General features: G+C 45.7%; 1 protein-coding gene across 11 annotated transcripts; it reads right to left on the minus strand.

The window, feature by feature from the left end:
- Window positions 1–3018: 3018 nt before the first annotated feature.
- PTP4A2 (protein tyrosine phosphatase 4A2) lies at window positions 3019–23107 on the minus strand (the record flags this gene model as incomplete). 11 transcript variants are annotated; one of them, XM_080632195.1, is made up of 7 exons in its annotated part: window positions 23045–23107; window positions 22230–22307; window positions 11802–11905; window positions 10143–10235; window positions 5455–5585; window positions 4539–4613; window positions 3019–3444 (listed from the first exon to the last, which is right to left on the minus strand). In XM_080632195.1, exons 3-7 carry the CDS (start codon window positions 11895–11897, stop codon window positions 3336–3338), a joined length of 504 nt encoding a protein of 167 aa, XP_080488321.1. In that variant the 5' UTR covers window positions 11898–11905; window positions 22230–22307; window positions 23045–23107. The 11 variants fall into 11 exon arrangements, with proteins under 11 accessions (XP_080488321.1, XP_080488316.1, XP_080488318.1 ...); XM_080632190.1 differs by having other exon boundaries at window positions 11802–12484; window positions 23045–23085; XM_080632192.1 differs by having other exon boundaries at window positions 11802–12484; window positions 23049–23065.
- Window positions 23108–23110: the final 3 nt, after the last annotated feature.

Genomic DNA, 23110 nt, shown 5'->3' on the forward strand with positions numbered 1-23110 from the left:
TACCTGGTACCAACCACAGCGCCCAAATGAAGGTCTGTCCAGTGCTCCAGAAAGCCCAGGAAGAAGAGCTCGTGTCCTGGGTGGTCCAACAGCTTTGTCAGCCCATAACTTCGTGACAGCACCCAGTTTTTATTTTGGTGGTGTTGCACCAGTCAGTGGTAGCAGGATCTAGACTAAATATATGGCGTGAAAAATAAGACTCCACTTATGTCACTTCCATTCACTGATGATGGTGATTTAGGTTCTGATGAAATGAGTGGTCAAAACAAGGGAAGGTCACAAGACACCAAAGGTATCTTCATACCAAAGGTTTTGGGTTTTGATAGTCTGATGTTAAATATTTTTGCAAGGTAATGATGTCTGCATAGCCCTTGGACAGCCTAAAGCATAAGCTGTTCCAGACACACTTGTGAAAAGCATTATCTGTTGTGTCCCTTTGGGTAGATTTACATCAGACATGAGGAAGAAATTCTTCACTTCAAATTCATCCTAGTTGGAAAAATCTGATACATATTAGGAACACGACACTGATTCCCAAGTCATATTTCTTTGATGGCAGCAAAGCAGAGCTGATTGGGCTGTTATCTGTGAAGCCCAGTAAATAGCACCTTGCTGTTATTTAAATGAATTACACAGATGGAGGCATTGACATTCCAATGCCAAGCAAGGGTAGATCCCTGGGATGCAAGGCTCCAGGAACTTGCTTGTCACCCCAGGCCTGTGGCTCAATAGTAGGTTCTGCAACAGACCCTTGAAAGTTCTTGGGAAAGTTCAGAGCTGGTGTTTGGGTTGAAGGTTGTTCTGGTTCTTTGAAAGTAAGTTTACTCGTTTGAAAGGAAGGAAATTGTTCCTGCCTCCAGGGCTGTACCCTCTCTCCAAGGCAGAGCTGCCTTTCCCACCAGCAAACCCAGGCGTAGAACCCAGTGGCCACCAGTAACACCAGGGGCATGAACAAACTTACCAAGGGCCTTCACAAAGCAGATTAAAGAGCATTAATTAGCTGCAATAAATTCATCAGGAGCCAGAGGGAAGACATTTTACTGCAAGAACTTTATTGCACTATGCTCAAGTGCTGAACCAAGTCTTGTGCTACTGGACATCGGTCACAGTTACACCCCCCTTTGTGTCTACACTCCATGACAGTCTGCACTTTCTGCTATTTTTCCTCAATTAAGGCTGCAGAATCACAGAATAGGATACTTAGTACGGTAAAAATCAAGAGTAAAACTAGGGGGAAGAATGCAGTTATACAGACAGCATGTAAAAATTGATTTTATTGTTCTTCAGAAGGGCTTGGGGTTTGGTTTTTAATCCATCTCAACACCTTCCCCTCCAACCTGACTTCCACCATCTGCCAACCCAGCTTTAACTACCAGTATTTCATTTTACTAGAAACATCCATTTTACTCTGCAGAAACAGTTAGAACATTAGGTTTCTAGTTTGCAACGGGAGGGTAAAGCCCCTTTCAGCATCATCTACCTTCCATATGGACTCAAACACAACCAAATACATTATTTCCCTAATGAAGGCATCGACATCACAAACACATCTGTGTCTTCTTTATCTATTAATCAGAAACGTTACACATCTTAAACAGAGAAAGGAACTCAGTACACCACCACAGCTTGAGTCAGGCTCAGAGCAAGCTCTGTGAAGCTTGGTGTTTTCTAGCCATGGACCTTAAACAGGTCTGTCAGCAGCTCTGGGAGGGGCTTCACAAGTGCCATTATTTTTAGCTTAAACTTATAAATCCAGGAATAGAATTCTAAAAGGCCATTACCTGTGTTCTGAAAACATGTGCCCAGTTAACCTGCAGACTAAAAGTAGAAATCTGGAATAGGAAAAAATCCTGTGAAGCAGCTCACATCACCCGAGGCTGAAGCATAGGTAGAGACAGATATCAATCTACTACCACAGATCCAGACCAACAAGAGCCTTTGGTGCTTCACAGCAGATCACAGGAGAGTAGGACACTAAACCTGGATTCAGAGCCCTCAATGGCTCAATATTACAGATATAATGTCAAGTTCAAAGCATATGAGGTCACTTCAGGGGCACGGCCCAAAGTTAACATGTGTTTGGTAGAAGTAGCCTGGTTGAAACTAATTAGAGGCTGTAACACGACTTGTCTTAATTCACTGACAACACCAATGGCCTACAAAGAGAACGTGGTGCCATCACACTCCAAAAATGAGTGCGTTTCTAGCCTGCCAATGGTGAATGAGAGGCATGTTGTTGTATAACTAGAGATTTTCCCTCCAAAAGAGCCTAATAAAAAAAACTACAAGGCAATCAGTGGCTAAATGGAGCTGTACATGAGGGCTAGTCTGGGAAAAGACCCATACAAAGCATTTATTCACAGACCACCTTTCTATGTGCATCCCACCTTTACCTCAGATGTGATATAAATGAGACCCTCCCCAAAATCCTCATTTACTGTGTTCAGCAAGGCAGAGAATCTGGACAGCAGTGAAATGCCTCTTCTTCTTTCTTATGACAGCTTAATTTTAAGTCCTTGTCTGAATCATCCCTTGCACATCAGTCTCCTGTCAGGATAGATTTTCTATCTAACAACAGAAAGACAATTAACATCTCAGCCAAATGCTTTGGAAAGGTAAGACAGAGACACACACATGCTACACACACTCAGTTAAAGCACAACCTTGTACCCATCAGAAAAGGCCTTTAGCAGAGTCACCAGAAGTATCAGGCAGAAAATCTTCTGTTCAAGCCCACCAGGAAGGTTTCTCACACCTGCAGAGCCTGAACACCATGTACGCATACAACAGACATCACCCAGTCTCTAGAATTTGCCCAGGCTGGGCTTAAGGCTGCAAGACTGCTCCTATCCAGCACCAAATGCTCCTCCTGTGCCTCAACCAGGGCCCAGCAAGGTGAAAAACAAGGCAACTCCATTTCAAAGAGTCCTTTTAAATAGGAATTAATTTATCATGCCCTAATCTTGGGGAACTTTCCTTCAATCAAGAAAATAGTTTCTGCACAAGCCAATGCTCTGCTGGTTTTCCTTAGACATAAAATTTACTTTATTTCTTTTCTTAAAAAGTTAAAAATACAGAAGATTCAGAAACTGATTTTCTCCCTGCAGATGTTCCAACTGCAGCTCAAGGAGAAAACAATCCTTCACTGAAATGTTGCTCTTAGGTTTGTGTTTTAATTTTTATTGTTTTTCAATCATCACCACCATTAGGACAGAGGCTGAGGTCACTGACTCCCCCCAATCTGATGACGTAGTTTGATTCCAGATTCACATTTCCAGGTGCCAAGAGTCCAGAAAAGAGCCATGCTAACTTCTGCCTTCATTTGAGATTATGCTTTATTGAACACAGCAGTGACCGTTGGCATCTTTGAAGCGTAATCGCATCTTAGGCCGGTATTTTTCAAGGTAAAGCAGCTGTTTGGAATTGAAAGCTCCCCTCCTTTTCCTAAAACAAAGAGAATGAAGGCTAATATCAATGGAAAAAGTACTGCTTCAATCGCCACACCCCCCAAGACAGATCAGTCCTCTGTTCAAAGCCTTCCTGTAGCTACAAACCAGCATTTCTGTCTCAGTTCTGTACCCACTGACTCTCTGAGGAGGGATAAACCAGGCCATTTCATTGCCTACATATCAAAAATATTAAAATCCAGGTAACAAATTTCAGTCTGTTTTCTTGGAGTTTATTTCCATCACCAGCAGCAGCAGCTGAACAACACTGAGGTTACTCTTTCCTTGCAGGTGCATGAGCTACTTGTATCAGCTAAGCAAGGCCATGACATTCGGATACAAACACGTAAAAAGTTCTCAGGAAAGAGCTTCTCGAGATAAAGGTATCATCCCCAAGATGAGAAAAATGGAATTTAAGTAAGTTAAAATTCAAGAAAATCTCTCAACAGCAATACAGTTCACAGAGGCAACTGAGGACCCTGGAGTCTGCAAAAGGATGAACTGTTTTTTTGGCAAAGCTCATTCAACATAAATCACACCTGCTGGGCTTCATTTCAAGATGTGATGTTATCACTAAACCAGCAGAGCTCTGCAGTCTCATCCTTCATCGCATTTGTCAATTTTCCAGACATTTCCTGGGCGGGTAACACTCCCCACAGGACACAGAGGAGGGCTGGTGCTCATGTGCTGGCCCACCCACACTAGCATTTATGCCAATTTCATTAGGAGAAACTAGCCCATGGTCAGGTCATCCACGATTTTTACAGCCCCAGCCTGGACATTTTTTCCTCCCAAGTTCAAAATCTTTGAGTCTAAAGTCAATGGCTTAATACATAAGCCCAGGTTTAATACATATATATATATATATATACACACAATGACAATAAAAGACAGGGAGAGAAAGACCACATTTTAATCCTCATCTCTAAACAGAGGAAAGGGCACAAGCCTCAATATTTACATCAAAGTCATGCCAATCATGTTAGGATATAAGTACTAGAAATCAAATCAGAAATCTAATGAATTCTGCTGCAGATACTGTTCAAATAACGTAAATTAGAGATTTCTTGAGCAAATGAAAGTTTAACTTACTGCCTTATAAACTGAACTGCATCTTCGTACTTCATTCCACATTCAATGAGAGCAAGTGCAACCAGTACAGGAGCCCTAAAGGAGAGGAATCAATATTTTAGGAAGATCTAGAGAAACAATACATTGAACCCCTCAAAATACATCAAGTTAATCTGTAAACAGCTTCAGTACTTTCTCTGTAAGCATTATCTATAGAACAACATTTGCCTGCTGAGTACCTAAGTAGACAGCTCCATTTCCTCCTAGCTCACAGAATAAACAGAACATTCAGAGGTTACATTTGGGAATATGAATTTAGCATTGAGCTCTCCTGAATCAGTCTTTTTAAATTATTACTTCATCTTGAAAGGAAGTTCTTTGCAAAGAAGGAAGTTGAGTGGCGAGGAGAGAAACATCAGTCCTCATGTGAGCAAGAAATACAAGCCTATCTCCTCCTGAAACCGAAGTGAAGCCACTTTATGGAGTAAGAAAGTCATTGAATTGGTTTTCCTAAATGCCTTTTTTTTTTTTTATTATTATTCTCACGTCCTTAATAGTGCATCATTTGAAAAGGAGGAAATTAAAAACTGTACAGCCTTAGAAATTGTACCACATGTGTCCAGAAGCCCAAGAGATTTTCAGCAAAAAGACGCCTTCAAATGAGTAACACCTCCAACTGCTTGTGTCATTCCTGACAGGAGTGTTCTCAACAATCTCACCATGTTTTTCCTTCCATCCTTGATAAGAGTTATGAAACCACTCAAGATTAAGTTGCAGTAAATCTCTCTTGCTTTAATGGCACAAACTTGCTGCTGCTTTAAAGTGTCACTTGTGAGAAAATGGAGGAATTGGCACTTACTTAACACCCTCCCTGACCTTCCAGACAAAGGAACTAATTTTTAAGTCCAGTATAAAAAGAAGCCAGCAGAACACCAACCTTCCCAACCCTGCAACACAGTGAACAGCAATACAGCAGCCAGGCTCCTCACGGAATTTGGATTTCAACAGGTTGAGCCAGTCATCAACTATTTGATTGGGGGGTGGTGCTCCATCATCAAATGGCCAGTCCTTTGAAGGAAAAAGACATTAGTGACACGGATTTCAAACCACAGTCAACAGCAAGGTAACCAGAACTGGGAGAAAGAAAATACTGCATCAGCAAGAAGTGCGTACTACAAACAGATCTATTTTTCTGGCTGCACGGAAGCCGGAAAGTCAATATAATGCAACACTAAATGTTTAACAACCATTAAACAGCACTTTTCAATAACATTTCAATAAAATATACCAACTCCTGTGTGGTACAGAATTTTTAGAAAAATGGCTGCCTTGGAAATCCATTTTATTAAAAATACGTAAAAATCAAGACATATCAAATAAACATCTGAGAAACGAAAACTCTGCAGACTTTTGTCTGTGGTTCTGTCAACTTTTTAAAGTGCTACTTGTACTTCAGACTGTACAAAGAAGCTACTTCCTAACAATTCAAGGGGATCAGCAGAGAAGGTTCTTCATAACAACTCAAATGGATCACCTTGTCCAGCTGCCATGAATCCAGTCAGCAAGACAGTTCAAGTCCAAATCCCCCAGCCCATTCACAAGCAAGAAGAGTGCTCAGACATCAGCCAAGTCACCAAACAAGCAGCATTTACAGTTAATTTTCTGCCTACTAAAGGGGCAGCCACCATTTCACTACCCAGATCACATCTGATAGCATCACCGTGCCTGTCAATCAAAATTGCATGTCAGAAGCTTCCCATTTCCCTGAAGTAACAAGCACTCTCCTGGAACTTGTGCTAAGTGCAGTACATGTCCTACATTTCAGGACCATCATGTGCTTTATAACCTTCTCAAGACAACAGGGAGTGCTGCAGAAAGAGCACTCCCAGATGCAAGGGGAAAAATAATACTTAGCAGTTATTTAGCACTTTTCATTAGACTGCAATGCATTTTACAAGAGAGACTCATAGCCAGAGCTTTGTATTATTCAGCCTCCTCTCCAAGTAGAAGGGAAATGGCTTTGAAAGGAGCTGTCTTCTTCCCTCACTGGCTAGAAACAGGTCTTTCACGTAGTGTCTTGAGAACAGCTTAATATGAAGTAATATTCTGTGAAGCCTTAAAGAAGCACGCAGAAACTGAGCAAGTACAGCCAAAGGTAAAAAAAACCACCAGGCTTTCCCTTACGAAATACAATTACTGCTACCCTCATAATTCCTGAACAGCAAATAGAACTTGGCACAACCCTTGGCCTGAGAGCACCCAAGCAATGTGCTGGCACTTACAAAAGCTGCAAGGTGGAAATTGTCTTGGAACTACCAAATCAAAAAGCTTTAAGTTCCTGAAATGACACTGTATGCGATGAATTCAGAAAGACACAAAGTCTGAGGGGCACAGAGAACTCCTTTTCTAAGGCAAAAGGGAAATTAAAAGTATCTGGGACAACAAGGCTATAGAAACAAGATCATAAAGTGAAACTTGCTCTTTCTAATTACAGGCTTTCACCAGATTTTCCACTCCATCACACATGGCTAGCTCTATTATTTTAGACCTAGTATTATGCACTGTCCCAGGAAGAGCAGTATGGGCTGCCAAGAGAAGACGCACTGCCCACTGTAAGGTGCTTTCTTCTGAAACTGCCTTGCAAAGAACACGATTTGCACGTCAGTTCTGCTTCCTGGTTTTCCATTAAACTAAACCCTTTCCGTCAGACTAAACACAGGAGCTTATTACACTGTTTGAGCTTATATATTAAACATCACATCCACACAGCTCTTGTGCTGGCCTGAATTAATCACAACCTCACACCAGCATCACCTTCTCAGGAATGGTACAGCCCTGACACTGAACAGGCACTGATGAAACCCTGCCCAGGACAAGGAAGGAGAACACTTTTGAGACTGGAGGAGTGAATGCAGCAAAGTTTTGCAAGTCTTTTCCTGCTGAGTTCTGCCAGCATCACCTCTGAGCTTCTGTCAGACAGGATAAAACCCATCTGCTAAGCTCTCCAATCAAACCAGTCATGTAGTAATCAGGGTGATGCACTGAGATTGCACAAACAGAATACACAGCTCTTCTGTGCCACTATGCAGGATCTGGGAAGGATGATAGGAAAGAAGGGGTTATTCTTATCTATCCTTCAGCTGGAGCAGCACTGCTTAGCAGAACAGCTCTGGGTTTGTCAGTTGGCAATGACTGCAGGATTGGAAATGCAGAACTGAGACAACCAAGAAGCAGTAACAGGACTTTAAGGTGACAAGAACCCCATGTTCAAAACCCACATGAAGGACTGAGAGAAGAACAATGACATCTGTCTTCAATCCTGAAGACGAACAAACCCCCTACAGCCTCCTTGGTTGCTAGTCAGTGCAAAACTATTTCCAGAAAACCACCAGTTTTTGTGATGTAACATTTCTGTGTTACAAGGCCTGATGCATGAACCCAAGAACTGCAGAAACCCACAGAAACTAAATCCACTCCCGCCTCCTGGATTTAATCTCTGTTGATAAACACACGCATGTAATAGTACTACTTCAAACACAGAACATCCAATTCTCTACTTTCTCACTATGCCATCTGCCAAAGCAGCTCTGGAGCTGCCAGTTCTACCCACCCTGCCAGTGCACACTCCTCTCACAGCCTGAGAGCAGGCTCTGCTCAAGTGCTCTCATTTGGAGAGGTTTCACTATGCTTTTGACCTCAACAGTTTTAAAATAGACACTAATCTCTGTCAGGCTGTTTTTAATCTTAATGTTATTTTTGCAAGCAAATATTAGCTTTAAATAGTGACGTGTTATTTTCTAAGCCAGCTGGTAATTCAATACCAGTTCTGAACAGCAACAGGACTCTGCTTTGAAAAAGGAAGTGCTCCTAGGAAAGCTGGTCATGCTGGTAACTAGTTAAGCTTATCTGAAATAGAAAACACTACTGCAATACAGTAAATTACTAAGACAACCCCATGACTGGGATCATCAGGATCACGAATAACATTAGCAGCAAACCTTCCCTGCTACTTTCTGCTATCCTTAACAGATGCCTGGTAGATTTATGCTCTTGCTTGTTTGTCCTTCTGCAGCAATGGAACACTAAGATCTTGTACGTACCCAATGCAAAGAGGCTTGTTAGCTGAGAAAAACCTGTGGACACAAGACTCTCACATGTGTTACTTGAAGTGAAAGGATCTCTTAGCACAGCTGCAGAAAAAACATTTCCAGTTTTTACAAAAGCTTCCCCAAAAACCTGCTTTCAGTTCAAACCAATCCAACACCAAGTTCCTAAAGTTTTCTGAAAACCAAAATCCCCAAACTATTTCAGAAGCAGAGGCTGCAGAGGACAGTGCACTTTCAGCTCCTGCAGCTGCCCCAGGGGGCATGGACTGCAGGAGGTGGATTTGGCTCCCAGCTGCAGAAGCCAAGGTCTCACAGGGCCTCACAGGGTAGAGCTGGACACCTGCAAAACTGTCCCAAGTCTTCTAGGAAGAACCCAATTCTTGATCTAGCACAGGAACACAAACTCTTAAACCCCAGCTTAAATCAGGGCTCCGAGTCCTTTGACACCAGAAGTTTAATCCTTCCAGCCTTTCGCAACCATAGGAATATCACAGCTGGAAGCTTCACGGCAGCATGATGAGAACACTTGCATGTCCCAGTCCAAGACAGCTCCAGAGAGAACAGAAAAGCCCTGGGAGCAAAGCTAACTCTATAATGACTGATTTTTGCAACAACATTGAGGCACACATGGCTGCCTGGAGCTGGAGTAAATGCTTACCAGGGCCAGAAGCCAAGAAACCCAATCGACCTGTACGGGGAGTGTTCACAGATATGCCAGGATACAAGTTTTTCTCCTAATGGAAAACTGCAAAGTTTTTCTCCGCCTGAGCCATAAAAATCAAGGGGTAATGGAAGGCTGACTACCTGCATCAAGAAAGTAAGATGCAATTTCTGGCCTCAGAACAGAGTATTATTCACTCCAGTAAAATAAACTGATTATATGTGACACACTGTGATGATTCAGAAGTACTGCCTGGAAAAATACCGCCTGCAAGCTTAGTGTGAGCACACACCTACTGAAACAACCTTCCCATAACCACCGAGCAACACCAGACCATACAGTCAGACAATCACTGCATAATGGTAGCTGTGAGCAGCAGTTATGGAATTCCACCTGCTGAAGAGGGGAGCCACTAGCAGTCAGGCTCCATTTGGAGACGAGCAGTGATGAGGCTGTCGATCAATATCCTGCCACAGTCAGTATCAACATGTAAGAAAGTCCCAAAAGGTGGCACTTTCTGAAGGATGGACTTTTATCTGCACCCTCAGAAGGTCTAACAGTAAAGCCAAGAAGTGCTGAAAAGCAGTGAGCTGTACGAACCACAAGGCTGAACAGTGGGTTAGTATCAAACTAGTCACTAAAAAGCAATCAAAGTATCTCAACAAACCAAGAAATCCAGGAATAGGCATTTCTACTCCAATTAAAGAGCTCTGGCAATAGTAATAAACAAGCAAGTACCTCTTACATCACTTTTGGCTAGTATGAAACAGTCACAACTGCTTGCCCAAAGCCCAGGGCATCCCCACCACTTCTGCCCATGGTGGGTTTCATTTTTAGACAGTTTTAAAGGCAACTCACTAGAACCTGGATTCCTTCTTTTTCGATGGGAGCTTGATCGTAAGTAGCTTCACAAACTCGCACCAAGGTTCTCACTCCGTACTTCTTGAGCTCCTTTAGGGAAAAGGAACACAGATGAGCACATGACACAAGGACCAACGCAAGCACTTTCCCAGCAGCTGAAAAACTAAACACTCAGTGGTGCCACCACTACTGTACAGCTCCAACTACACAGGGAAGGAGCAAATGCCAGCACAGGAAGGGAGGCTATGGCCTATAAGAGGACAAGGGCTACAAATGACAGGAATAAGCATAAAACACTCTGAACCTTCGTTCTCCAGGGAAATGCCAAGATGGGAAAAAAAATGCATATGTAAGAGCCAAATTAAAATAACTGCTTAATTCTCCAAGCAGCTGCTTCTTCTCTGTAAATAGAAGCCTGGAACTGTTAGCTTCGGACACTGTTGACATTTTGAGGCAGGGAGGAACAGAATACACACACCATCATACTCTAGCCTCTTTGTAATGCACTATAAGTAGCATATTGTGCTAGATAAATAATCAGAAGATCAAACAAAAGCTGTTCCAGTTCACTTTGAAGGTTCATACAGCAAGCAGAATGTCCTCTCATGCTTGGAATGAATCACTGTAACTTCTAACAATTAGCAATAATACCTATTCCAGAGTCAGAACTCCTGAAAAAGGAAGACAATCCATGTTAATGGGGAATATATATATATATATATATATATATACACACCAAAAGAATGTGGCTTTCAAAATTAACCGACAATATCTGAGCAGATTCATGGTGAATGGTCACTGCTGAATGATGGAAGTCAATAGGCACAGTCAGACATCAGTATCAGATGACAGAATCTTTCTAGAAGAAACAGACCTGCACACGCAACATGAAAATCCTCTAGATATGAGGCCACAAAGATTCTGTAGGTTTGCAGTGACCCAGGACACAGAAATATACTGTCCTACCGCTCCTCTGATGACACAATCATCGGTTGCTTTTTCAGAAAGCTGAATGTTAGGTTTTGCTGTATTTAAGTTCTGATCGTGTCACAGTGACAGCGCAACCCACTGCCCATGTAACTGATTCTTCCCAGCACTCAGGCCCAGCAGATGTCATGTCTCACAGATACATTCTAGCACCCAAAATCTTGGGCCGTTCTGGATCAGGGCAGTTTGGTAACACAGTCTGTGAACTACAGCATGGGTTTAAGTATCCTGCTTACGCCTAGTCTAAGGGAGAAGACAGGTCAGAAACCAGTTACAATTCTGTCAACTACTTTAAAAGCCAAAAGGTGAGCAATAGATTGATATATTGGAAAAACTGCATTATTTAATGAAAGATAACATTTAAAACCACGGAACATGCAGACCTTCAGAAACCAGGCCAAGAACACGGCGAGAGGAGTGTATTCTAAAATGGAAGCTCATTCAGCCTCTTGCAATTAAAGAAATGCAGGACTTTGGAAAAAGCAATCAGTGTATTTTCTTCTCATCCTGTCAGGAGAATGTGACCAATATATTAAAGATAAAAACACCTTATGTTTCAGGTAACATGTAATATACAGCTAAAGTATTGAGCCACAGGTGTGAAAAGTGACTGTCCAGTGCTTCTACAGAAGCATGAGCATGACAGGAAGCTTTTTCTGGTTGCCTTACCTCTATGAACCTGTTGAGGGTTGTGTTGGTTGGGTTGTGAGTGATCAGGAAACGCATGTTCTCATAAGTGATTTCCACGGGAGCTGGACGGTTCATAATGGCAACTGAAGTGTGTAAAGGGCCAAAAGATTGAGGAAAATAATAAAAAAAAAATTAAAAAAATCAATAACCTTGGAAAGGTTTCACAGCAGAAAACATTAAAGAGACCACTAAAATGCCTTGGACAGATCAGAGCTTGCTTCGATGTGCTTGTTCCTTAAAGAACTCGCTGCTAGAAAAGCTGGTTTGCTTCAGAATCCACTCGAATTCAACTTCGGCCTCAACTGCTGCAGGTGGTACCCTTCAGACTCCAAAACTCTGACTACACACAAGACTAGGCAGCCTGTTCTACATTTAGGCACTGGTGAGGCAAAAAAGTAAGGGCAGATTTTCTCTCCACTTTGTTTTCTTGATGCTTAGTTTTGCTAGAGTCAGTAAAAGGAAAATGCTTCCAATGTGCAGAAGATATCCCATATATCTGAGTGTCTACTGTGTCCGGAGTCTTCAAGGCAAAGTAATTATGGCACGTGGAAGCCCCTGCACTCAGCTCACTTGTCAGCCAGGATGCTGTGCTGGGCCTGGCAGAATTCTGCCCTCACACTCAGAATCGCCATAAATGGGCAGCGTATGCTCCAACAGAACACCTGAGAGAAGAGAAAGATCAGGTAAGAAGATTTGTTGCTTCTACTTCCAGAGACACTGAACGCTGACCCTCCCAGAGAAACTTCAGTTAGACTAGAGAAGACTGTTTAAAAAACAAACAAAACCCAATCTTCATTGGATTCCTCATAGGTGCAACCCTGAATATTCTGTGGGCACTGAGACATGGCCTTCTGGGAAGTGCTGCTGCCGGCAGGCACCGGAACTGAGAACAAGGAAACCTTTCTATGCTCTCTGCAGCCCTTCCCTCCCCTCCAGGTGCCTCAAAAGAGGAGAAAATAGCCCAAAGCCAAGTACACTCTCCAAAGTGGCTGTTGGTACAGTCATACCTGCTTGGCTTAAGGCCAAATATGTTAAAAATACTGTTGGTATAGCTTTTTTTTTATGAGCAAAATAAACAGCACAAGCAGAAATAAGAGTGTAACTAAGTGCCACGTATTTGAGCTTTTGCTAGCAGACAAATTTCACCCACAGTGCAGTATCCACAAACTCCTACAGCAGCAGGGAGATACCCTCCAGAAATCAGCCATTTAAACAGCAACCAAATGGTCACTTAACAGTAATAACTGTAAGTTATTCTCAGTCTTACCTGTGTTCACGGACTAGGGCATTAAGCTTGTGGCAGCTTCCAGTCCTAACACATAGGCTTCAAAATACAGATGTTTCAGCAACAGCAATAAAAGATGGAACCATGCAACTCAACCATGAAGGTTAGGGGGATGAAAATGGAGCTAAAAGAGCTCAGATCATTTAAGGCTGAAACACTGAATAAGCAACATGGCTTTTTACTGCATTTAAAAAGCCAAAGAGTCACTACTGACACTTCAGGGTTTTAAGGAAAAAGTTTGAAATCTGTTGAATCAAATCCAAACTAACAGCCAGAAGTCACAAACCTGCAACTCAAGTGGAAAGGTCAATGCTCAGTGAATGCCATCAGGGAAACACATACATGGAAGTTTACCCCCCAGACTTCTGGTGCACCCAACATTTTAATGAGATCCTCACTTGAAAATAGTCAAATTAAGTCCTACAGAATCACCTTTTTCACTGACATGAAGCCAGAACTCACACACAGAACAGCAATTACTTCCTTAAAGAACAGCTCTCAGTGCCAAAAAAAATTCATGGATTAGGTTGCCAGAGGCAAGAGCAGAGATGTTGTCAATGACCTGCCCCAGCCTCAGCACAGCTCCATTGAGTGACTCAAAAACACATTTCAAAAATGAATCCAGGAATATTTCAGTAGTGTCATGACTACAGGATTGACTTTCACCCCAGCTGGAAGAATTCCATCTAAGCACATCACACTCAAGTCCTTACACATGTCAATTCTTGCCCATTTGTCACACACATACTACTCAATACAATACCTGATTTGTCTCCTATATAACACACAATGTCAAAGGACAGAGGTTGTTAAAATCAGTTCCAGCCTGCTGTAGCTGTAATGCACCAGGAACAGAATGACCAAAGTCACAGCATCCACATGTGCAACACCTGTAAAACTTGATGCAAGAAAGTATGTTTTCAGGCCAACTCTGACCTGGTTTCCTTGCTTTGAACACAGTCCAGTCATCTGGCATGTCTTGAGAGTGACCCACCCACACACCTATGTTACACAATGGTTCCAAAACTAACTTTTGAGGACCCAAAAAGGTCATTTAAATAAAATCAGTGGTGACCAGATCTTGGCATACAAGATCAGAACTTGGATCCTGCACACCAGAAGGCTTGCAGCATTACAAAGTACACTGTCATGAGGGGAAGAGCTGTTGCATCATATTTAAACAAATCCTTTAGACATTCTTCTTTTCAGCACCAATAATTTTGTTGGAAAAGCCTCATGCAGTGCTATTTGCACTGTGAGTTGTATCAGCCCAGATCATTATAGTTACACTTCTCCTCCCTCAAGCAAATCAAAGAATGAATTTCAACCCAATTATTTTAAGTCTTTTGTAAAACTGATTTACCAAGTCATTGAGAAAGGACACATGGAGATGCCATGTTCCAGTGAATCCAGAGTGGCAGGGGAGGCACCAGCTACAGTACTGCTCTGATCTGCAGCTGCTCATGATCTGACCCCGGCCAAGCCACTTTCAGTAGCTCAACTCATCCTGTAGAGCAAGAATGACACAATTTACCTTCCCCAAAGGAGTATGACTGAAGTGTTTAATCAGCTAATAGCTAAGGAATGATTAAAAACAGAGTGCTGTATTTAAGGCTGAAAAACAATTTCCAAAAGGATAAGCAGTTCATGTAGCACACAAACCTATTTGTAGAAGTTGGGTTACTGACACATACATCCCTTCCTCCCTTGATTTTCAGCTGCTGTTAAGCTGAAGTTTAAAAAGAAAAACTAGGCTCCTCATTAAGAAAATAAAATCCAGGAAAACCCCTGTTGTCTGCAACTTCTGATCTCCCCAAGCAAATACTTTACCATTTCTTCCTCCTTGTGTTAGCAAGCAAATCTGCACTTCAAAAATCCCAAGAGAACAGAGCGCTACCAAACCAACAAGAGTAACTAGTAACCAGGTCTATGCACAACATAAAAAAGGAGTAATTTCTCAGCCAATTAATCTTCAACTTTTTATATTTAGAAAGTGAGATAGTACATGGAGAGAAACCAAAAGATGACACCACGTCTTGTGTGGCTGGCCTCAGAAAGGGAGAGGAGGTATCCAACACGTCAACACCATGAATGAAGTGCAAGAGCTCCATCAGGATCCGGAGGAGGAGAAAAAGCAGAGGCAGCAGGACAAACAAGCCAAGCAATAGCCATACATGCATCTGAAAAGAACTAAATATGCTTGGGAGCCAGCTCATGATGTTGTTTAACTTAATTATAGGGAATCACTATCAATGAAGGTGTGCATCTATACAACCGAGTTTAGCAAGCTGTGCCAGTGCACCTACGGCCAGGACTAACAGTGTAGTGAGCCTCCCACCTCATGCTCACACACAGCCACAGATGCCAAGAGAGCTTGGTGAAGCCTAAGGAGAGCAATTTGAGAAGAATGTATTTCAAACTACTAAGAACATGGAAGAATATGCTTGAAACACGAGCAGGGGGCAATGTATTAACCAACATAAATAGATCAGGATGATTAACTAATTAAGAGAACAGGTAAATGAATTCCTGACTAGATAGAAGCTTCACCTGAGATTGCCTTAAGCAAAAACCCAGCACACCTACACCGCTCACATCCAGTGCCTGCAGCCCCAGTCCTTACACTGATGCCTCAATTAGATGCTTCAATAGGACAAGCTGCTGCTCTTCCCTATTGAGCCCATGCAAAGCAGGAAGACAGAGCTAATGAAAAAAAAGTAATAACATCATCAGGAATTCCCAGTTCCACAATCTCCTTCAGAACACACTGGCAGAAGTGCTGCCTTAGCTACACCGAGACAGCAAAGAGCCTGTAACAGCTGCAGCTTCCACAGACTTCAGAACACGGGTACCTGTGGAAAGGTCACTTGGATCCCCTTTCAAAACAACCCGGCAACAGGATGTGCAGCAGAGCCATCTAATTTGTCAGGCTGTACCGAAGAACACTACTGTGTTCTACAGTCCAGTACTTTCAAACCATCTCAGCTGGTTTTGCTCCTGTAAGTGGGAATCTGCATTCAATGTTAACACAGTCAGGTCATGTGGTGCTTCATCTTCCTTTTCTAGAAAACCTCATTCTTGGGGTTAGCATTTCCGCACGTGAAATCAACATCATGGCATGCTGAGGGTGCCAAGCTGATCCCATACAAATTCTCATCCATACGAGGCTGCAGCCAGCCAGGCTTTTCCTGACACACTGTACGTCAGATTTCACCTCCCCTTTTTGCGCTGCCCCGCTAAGTGACCCACATTCTGTCCATACACCCTTAAAACGTCCTGTTTCATCTGGGTACTTGTCAAGTGAAAGAATTCACCAAGTCCTCCAAACTGAGCCTTCAACCAGCAGAAATACACGTTAGCAAGAAACAAAGCAACTATTTTTTCTAAAATATACTCTCCTAGTACAAAGGGGAAAGCAACTCTGGAACGTTCTTGGAAGGAGTTCTTGAATGGTCTCTGAAGGAAGCTTGCTTGGAATGACACGGGCCTAGAGAGGGGTGAGGTCAAAACTTTTACTGTCCCACCCTCCCCTCCCAGCCTGCAGACAAGCTCTGCGGGTGACTCACACGTTTCCTTTCACACTAACCCCAGCCCAGGCTGTAAAACCCACCCTAGAAGCCACAGCAGCACAGAGCAACAGAGGGAAAGTAAGTACAGATTAAGTAACTCAGAAGTGACACATGAGGAAATGGCAAGAACTGTCAAGTGTGCTGTGCAAAACTACTCGGGGAGAGAAGAATCCTGCAGCACAACTCAGTTCTGAGTACTACACAGGAAAGGTTTAGCTGCCATCCCCAAATTTGAGTGAGGTCAAACCACGACATCCAACAAGGGCATCGATGCACAGAGCCCATGACCCTGCAAGCTGGGAGCGGGAAGCGATGAGACACCACCGGAGCTCTTTCCAAGGCCCAACAGGTACATGTGCTTTGTGACTCAGAACTTTTCTTTCTGGACAGGGGCTTCTGACAAGAGCCTGTAGGGACAGGACATGGCTTTAACCTGCCAGAAGGAGACTGAGATGAGCTCTCAGGCAGAAGTTCTTCCCTGTGAGTGTGCTGAGGCACTGGCACAGGCTGCCCAGAGAAGCTGTGGCTGCCCCATCCCTGGCAGTGTTCAAGGCCAGGCTGGACATAGGAGCTTGGAGCAACCTGCTCTAGTGGAAAGTGTCCCTGCCCGTGGCGGGAGTTGGAACTGGGTAAGCTTTAAGGTCCCTTCCAACACAAACCAGACTGGGTTTCTGTGATTCCCTCCTGCAAAATAGAAGCTGCTTTATCGTGAAAAATCCTGTTTTGACACAGGCTCTTCTGAACACTTTCCCCACCCACCATTTACTTACTAAAAACCCTTCAGAAGACACATTTGGATGCTATTTACATACCATGCCTCAAAAAGTTTAAAGTTGCTAAAAGTCTTTGAAAGTCAAAAGCAAAAGGCACTGCTAAGAAAAAGAAACTTCAGCTGTTATCCCATTTAACTAACAGAACTGTATTTCAGTAAAATTAAAAATCACTTTAGACAACAGTTCATGAGGATGCGACACTAAGAACTCATCCTGAAAAACCTGAATGCTGAGTGCTCTGAGCTGTATCAACTGCTGGTCTCTGAAAATACGGCCCTGCAAGGTCAGCAGCTCCCAACAACTCAAACTAAATATTCTCACACTTTCAGATGATGGAGCAAAAAACCAAACAACCCAGAAAAAAGCCCTTAACAAGTCAAGCAGGACTTTCACACCACAGCAACAGAGACTTTACCCTGCGGAGGTACTGAGTTACTTGCATCTTACTCATCTCACTCATCTGAATTTGTGTGTGCCTCGGCCAGAAAAATGACTGAGAGCTGGCTCCTTCCCCCTGCTCCTGTGGCAGTTAAATTCAGCCTGACAACGCAAACTGAACCTTACCGATAAATCTCACTGCACCTCCACTAAGTCTCAATTGTCAGAATCCACAGTCCATTATTTTGAGCAGAGTTAGATTTCAGTGTAAGAGACAGAAAAGAATTTATCCTTTTAGTATGGAACAGAGAAACAAGAGGCAACAAAAAGGTACACCTAATGGTGACCTGAATAGAAACAGCACCACAGTGTCTCAAGTCTTAGAGCTGAAAAAAAGGATCAGGAGATTTAAGACTCCTTTACCCCTTCTCAATTAGCAAAATGAGCCCCAAGATGATACCAAAGTCAATACCCACCCTAAAGGTACTTTATACTCTGATGATAGGCATCAGCCAGATACCGGCCTGAATAGGTGCCTGCCTAACCCAGCTTCAAAAAGAGGAGTAACTTCTAGCCCAGATCCTCAAGCCATTAGGTCTATTTTTCAGTGTCAGACACAGCTGGTTTACATCTCCAGCTCTTTACAACGCAAAGAAGCTGTCAAACTAATCCAAATGCAACAAACACCCCAGAGCTCCTCTCTGCTAGTTCAGTAATGGTGCATCATTGACAACGTGTTTTCCCCTCCAAGGTACTATCAAAATACATAACCTAAACTACTTAATGACGTGATCTGCTTGCACTGCAGGATCTCAAGAGCTATGTTTTCAGCTGTGGATCATCCTCCTTCAAGCGAGGACAGAAATGTGCCTTTCCATAAGCAACAGCTCTCCCTCCCAGGCCTCACCACAGTCAACCAACAGGACATGCCACCACAGGGCGAAGTCCAGCAGCAGGAGTGAGGTGAGCTACTGCGATCACAGCTCAGCTCTGCTCGAGGAAGGACATTTGAGTACAGCTGTGTGCAACAGAATGCTGACTACTTGCAGGTAATCAAACCTGAAGTCAATCATCTACATTTATGAGAGATTCCATTAAAAAGATGGCAGCTAGCCCCTATGCAAGGCCACCTACATTTCTGGCTCTGCAGCCACACGTATGCAGATACCTACTCCTACCTTAACTCTGACCAATCTTTTCTTTCCAGCAGTTGGGTTCATTAAATCGAAGTATTTCTACGTGTTGAGTCATATGGAGATAGAGGTTTTTGGCTGCCTCTACTGGTGGGTTTATCTTTTTTTTTTTCCTTCTTTAAATACTAACTGCAGTTCTGAGTCAGAACCTGACTAGTTCATCTGGGGAGTTTTGAAGCGAGTTTCCATTTATACAGTAGCCTTTAAAAGCCAACTTTCTGCCTTACTCCTCCTCACACAAACCAAGGAGCACACAGCTGCCCCGAGAGACAAAGCAGATTGTGACTAATCACACCAAGGAACCACGAGGAACCATCACTGCAGCTGAGTGGAGGCCACATCTACAATCACCCCCATCCCATAACACCTCCCAACCTCCAAATCCCAAACCTCCAGCTCTCAGTAACTAGGGCTCCTCACCCACTAAAGCAGCAAACCCCAGCCATGCCCAGTAAGCACAGCACTTCCTGTCTTAGGCCTTCCTGCAGGTCACTCAGCACCCTCAGCAACATCAGCGCTGGCTTTAGCTGTTGCCCTGGCCCTGCTTACAACCCAGGCAGCTCCAAGTCTCACAGGGCAGCCCTCTGAATTCACAACCCTGCCCCTACTCAAACCCCAGGAAAACCACCACATCCTGGACACCCTTCTTTTCCAGCTCCACATGCTCCCCTTGAGCCTTGAGAAAAATTCCACACACACACTGCTCCCAGCCTTTTCCCTCCAGTTTCCAGCCCAGATTCCAGGAAAAAATTCTTACCCTTTACAGACCCTCTCCAGGCCTAACCCCTTCTCCCAAAACAACTCACCCATCCTTTCTCTATCCATACATACACACAGAGGAAGTAACACCCCCTCCCCTCAAACCAACCCCTACAAATGCCCCACTTTTCAGATACAGGCAAGATCCCCCATTCACGCACACCAACCCCTTTGCAGCCTCCGTATCCTCTCTCTGCTGCAACCCTACAGCCCCTCAAGCCCAGGCAGAAAGCAGTTCTCTCCCCTAAGCCATTTCTTTGGGGTGCACTCCCCCTCAGCACCACTGTTGAAGGAGGACCCACACTAACCAGCCACACAGCCCTGGAGGATGGGTGCTGGAAGTTAACCCCATCCCACTAACGAGGAAGGACCCTCGAAACCAGCCTCGCAGGTGGGATACCTCACAAAGCACCCAATGCTGCAGGCAAGGGCTCCCATTCTAAATGAGTCTCATCGGCCATGGGGGTCCCTCACACCATCCCACCCCACAGGCAGCACGGTAACCCCCTTGAACCAGTCCCGAAGCAGAGAAGGGACCCTAGAGTCAGAAGCGCCTCCACGCCTCCCCAGCGCAGCTCCTAATGCCCGGAAGGGTTTTCCAAACAGGCCCCAGAGGTCAGGAAATACCCCCAAGACCAGGATAGGCCCTCCCAAGCCAGCCCGGCGGAGCATGCGAGGGGCCCTAGGCACAGAAGGCGCCTTCAAACCGTCCGCAGGGGCCGAAGGAGACTCCTCAGGCCAAAGAAGCCCCAGACCTGCCCCCCAGGCCGCGGAATCCCCTCAAAACTTTCTAAGCAGCAGAAGGGAGGACCCCACAGACCTCCCCAGATCCACTATCCCCGGCACTGGGGACCAGCCTCCCGCGAGCCCCCTCCTCACCCGAAGCCCCCCAGTTCCTCCTCGCCGCAGACCCTCACCCTGGGCATTGAGCGCGTCAGCGTTCTTCCGAGCGGGCCCGGCGCCTCCCAAGCACCGGGCCGGGCGCTGGTAAGGAGCGGAGGAAATAAGAGGGGGACCGGTAGCGGCGAAACTGGGGCTGTGGTGGACCGGTCCGGCCCGGAGACACCCGAGAGCCCGCGCGCCGCCACACGGCTCCTCGCACACAGGCCGCTCCCTCCCCGCCCGCGCCCCGTGGTACGGCCCAGCCCGCCGCTGATTGGCACGACCTGCTTCACACCCACACCCGGCATTGGTACGGTCCACCCGACCCGATTCAGCGCGTAAGGCGCACCCATCCAGAGCGTCGCGGGGGTGCTCCGGCTATATCGATGCTCGCATAAGAAGCGCTGGGGTGGCTTCGCTACGCGCTGCCGCGACTAGCCGTGCCGGGTACCCGTCCCCGTGCCGCGGGGAACGGCTCTCTCCGTCCCGCTGCTGTTAGAACAGACCTTCCCCCTACGCGTGGGAGGTAGCATCAGTACGGCTCCCTTCTCTTCCCTTTGAGCAGTGGTGCGGCCCTGCCGGCGCTGAGCACGGCACGAAGCGAAACGCGCAGCCCTGCTAACCCCCTCTCACACTTAGTACGACCCGGCCTCGCCCTCCCGCCGCCGCTCTGTCGCACTTGGACTGTTCCTCCGGCCGCATGGGCGCACGGATACAGCCACACGAACACATAGCGCACAGAGGCAGTGGTACAGCCCGCTCTTTCTCACCCCCGCTCAGTGGTTCGGTCCGCCCGGTGGTTCCCACGTCTCTAGCTTCCACCGGTGGCATCAGAACCGCGGCTCACGAGCACTCGGCGGGCACAGCGCTGCTGCTGCCATCTCCGGAACGGCCAGCACACGGGCAGGCCCCCGCCACAACCGAAATAAAGGAGCACGGTGGCTAAGAGCTCGGGATTCCAGCCGGAGCTCACCCCCCGGTGACAGTCCCACCTCGTTACGTAAGGTAAAGACAAAGGAAGGTCTCAGCCCATTTACAGCGTCAGTAAGCAAGACAATAAGAAAAAAGACAAGAAAAGTGACTTAAGTTACAAATAGTGGTCCAACTCGTTGAGCAAAGAGTCCAGGTTCACTCCAGAAACCTAAGGAGTCATGGAAACTGGTCCCGGGTTTTCGAGTTTCCAGTCCAGAGCCCCATTCCACAACCTTCCTCTAAAATACTGAAACACACTCCCAAGGAGCCACATGCATCTCGCTTTGTGCTGAAGTTCCTTGAGGAACCCCTCGAGACCTGCCCTGCAGAGTGCAGCAGAGGTTGCGGGAGGCCAGGAGCTGGGAGCCCTGTGTGAATAAGGAGGGAGCTGGTGGAGGAGGAGCAGAGCAGGCACCCGTATTGGGACACACACAACTCTGAAGCCATCACTAGCAGGAGCTCTTTATGCAGGCACGATGTTTTGTGCAGCGGAACTGTTAAGCGCAGCACAAAAGGTTTGTGCAGGTTCAGGAGAGGTTGTTGGGAAATGACACTGTGGAGGTGAGAGGGACAGGACAAGGTGCAGGTTGTGTTACCTGTTGATGTCTGGGGTTATGTTGGTCCATGAACATCAGCTTCAGCTCTGCAGAGAAGGGGTTGCTGCAGGCAGCAGTCTGTCACCAGATATTGAGAGATCAAATAAGAATCCTGAACAGGCTAAAGTGTATATGTAAATCACTCATTATAAAGGCTGTTGTCTTCCCATGTTCGCATTCTACAACTGTAAAATTATTAATGAAATGCCATGTTTGATACTAAACTGAGGAGCTGCAGTGCTCAAAATGTACCCTGCCTCTGGTTGTGCTGCCTCTGCATCCACACTAACAGAACGCTCTGCACACCAGGGCTGTCACACATCATCCTGAGAAGCTGTTCAGTGTCACTGGGCTGGATCTCACGGCTGCTCACAAGCTCCCCTCCAGCGCGTTTAACTGGAGTTCCTTAACCTCTGATAACCGCACCCCATAGGATTCTTCCTCTTCCCTGCTGTGTAAGGTCACCTGGCACACAGAAATTGCTGGCTCTCTCCAAACCCCCATTACATGGGACCAACGTAACGAGGGCTTCTCTCCCCGGGCACTGCCGAGGCCCTGCAGCACAGGACTACAAGGAGAATCCATTGCCGCTCACCAAGCCTGCACACACCAGGCTAAAGGGCGGCTCCCTGCCACGGCACTGCCGCCTGGAGGAGACGCGCATGCGCGACACCCGCTTTGGCTCCGGCGCGCCCAGCGCCTATGCATGCGCAATGCGACACGCAGGCGCTTTCTCCCGCCGCCCCGTGCCTAATGTCGCACCCCCCGCTCCCCGCATGCGCAGCCGGACCCGATCTGGCGCTACCGCCGCCTACCCACGTGTCGAGCCGTTGGGGGCTGTACGGCGCAAGTGCGGAGGCTCGCGGGGTGGCGGCGCGGGA

The sequence above is a fragment of the Psittacula echo genome (genome assembly GCF_963264785.1).
Source record: "Psittacula echo genome assembly, chromosome: 21".
NCBI classification, from domain to species: domain Eukaryota; kingdom Metazoa; phylum Chordata; class Aves; order Psittaciformes; family Psittacidae; genus Psittacula; species Psittacula echo.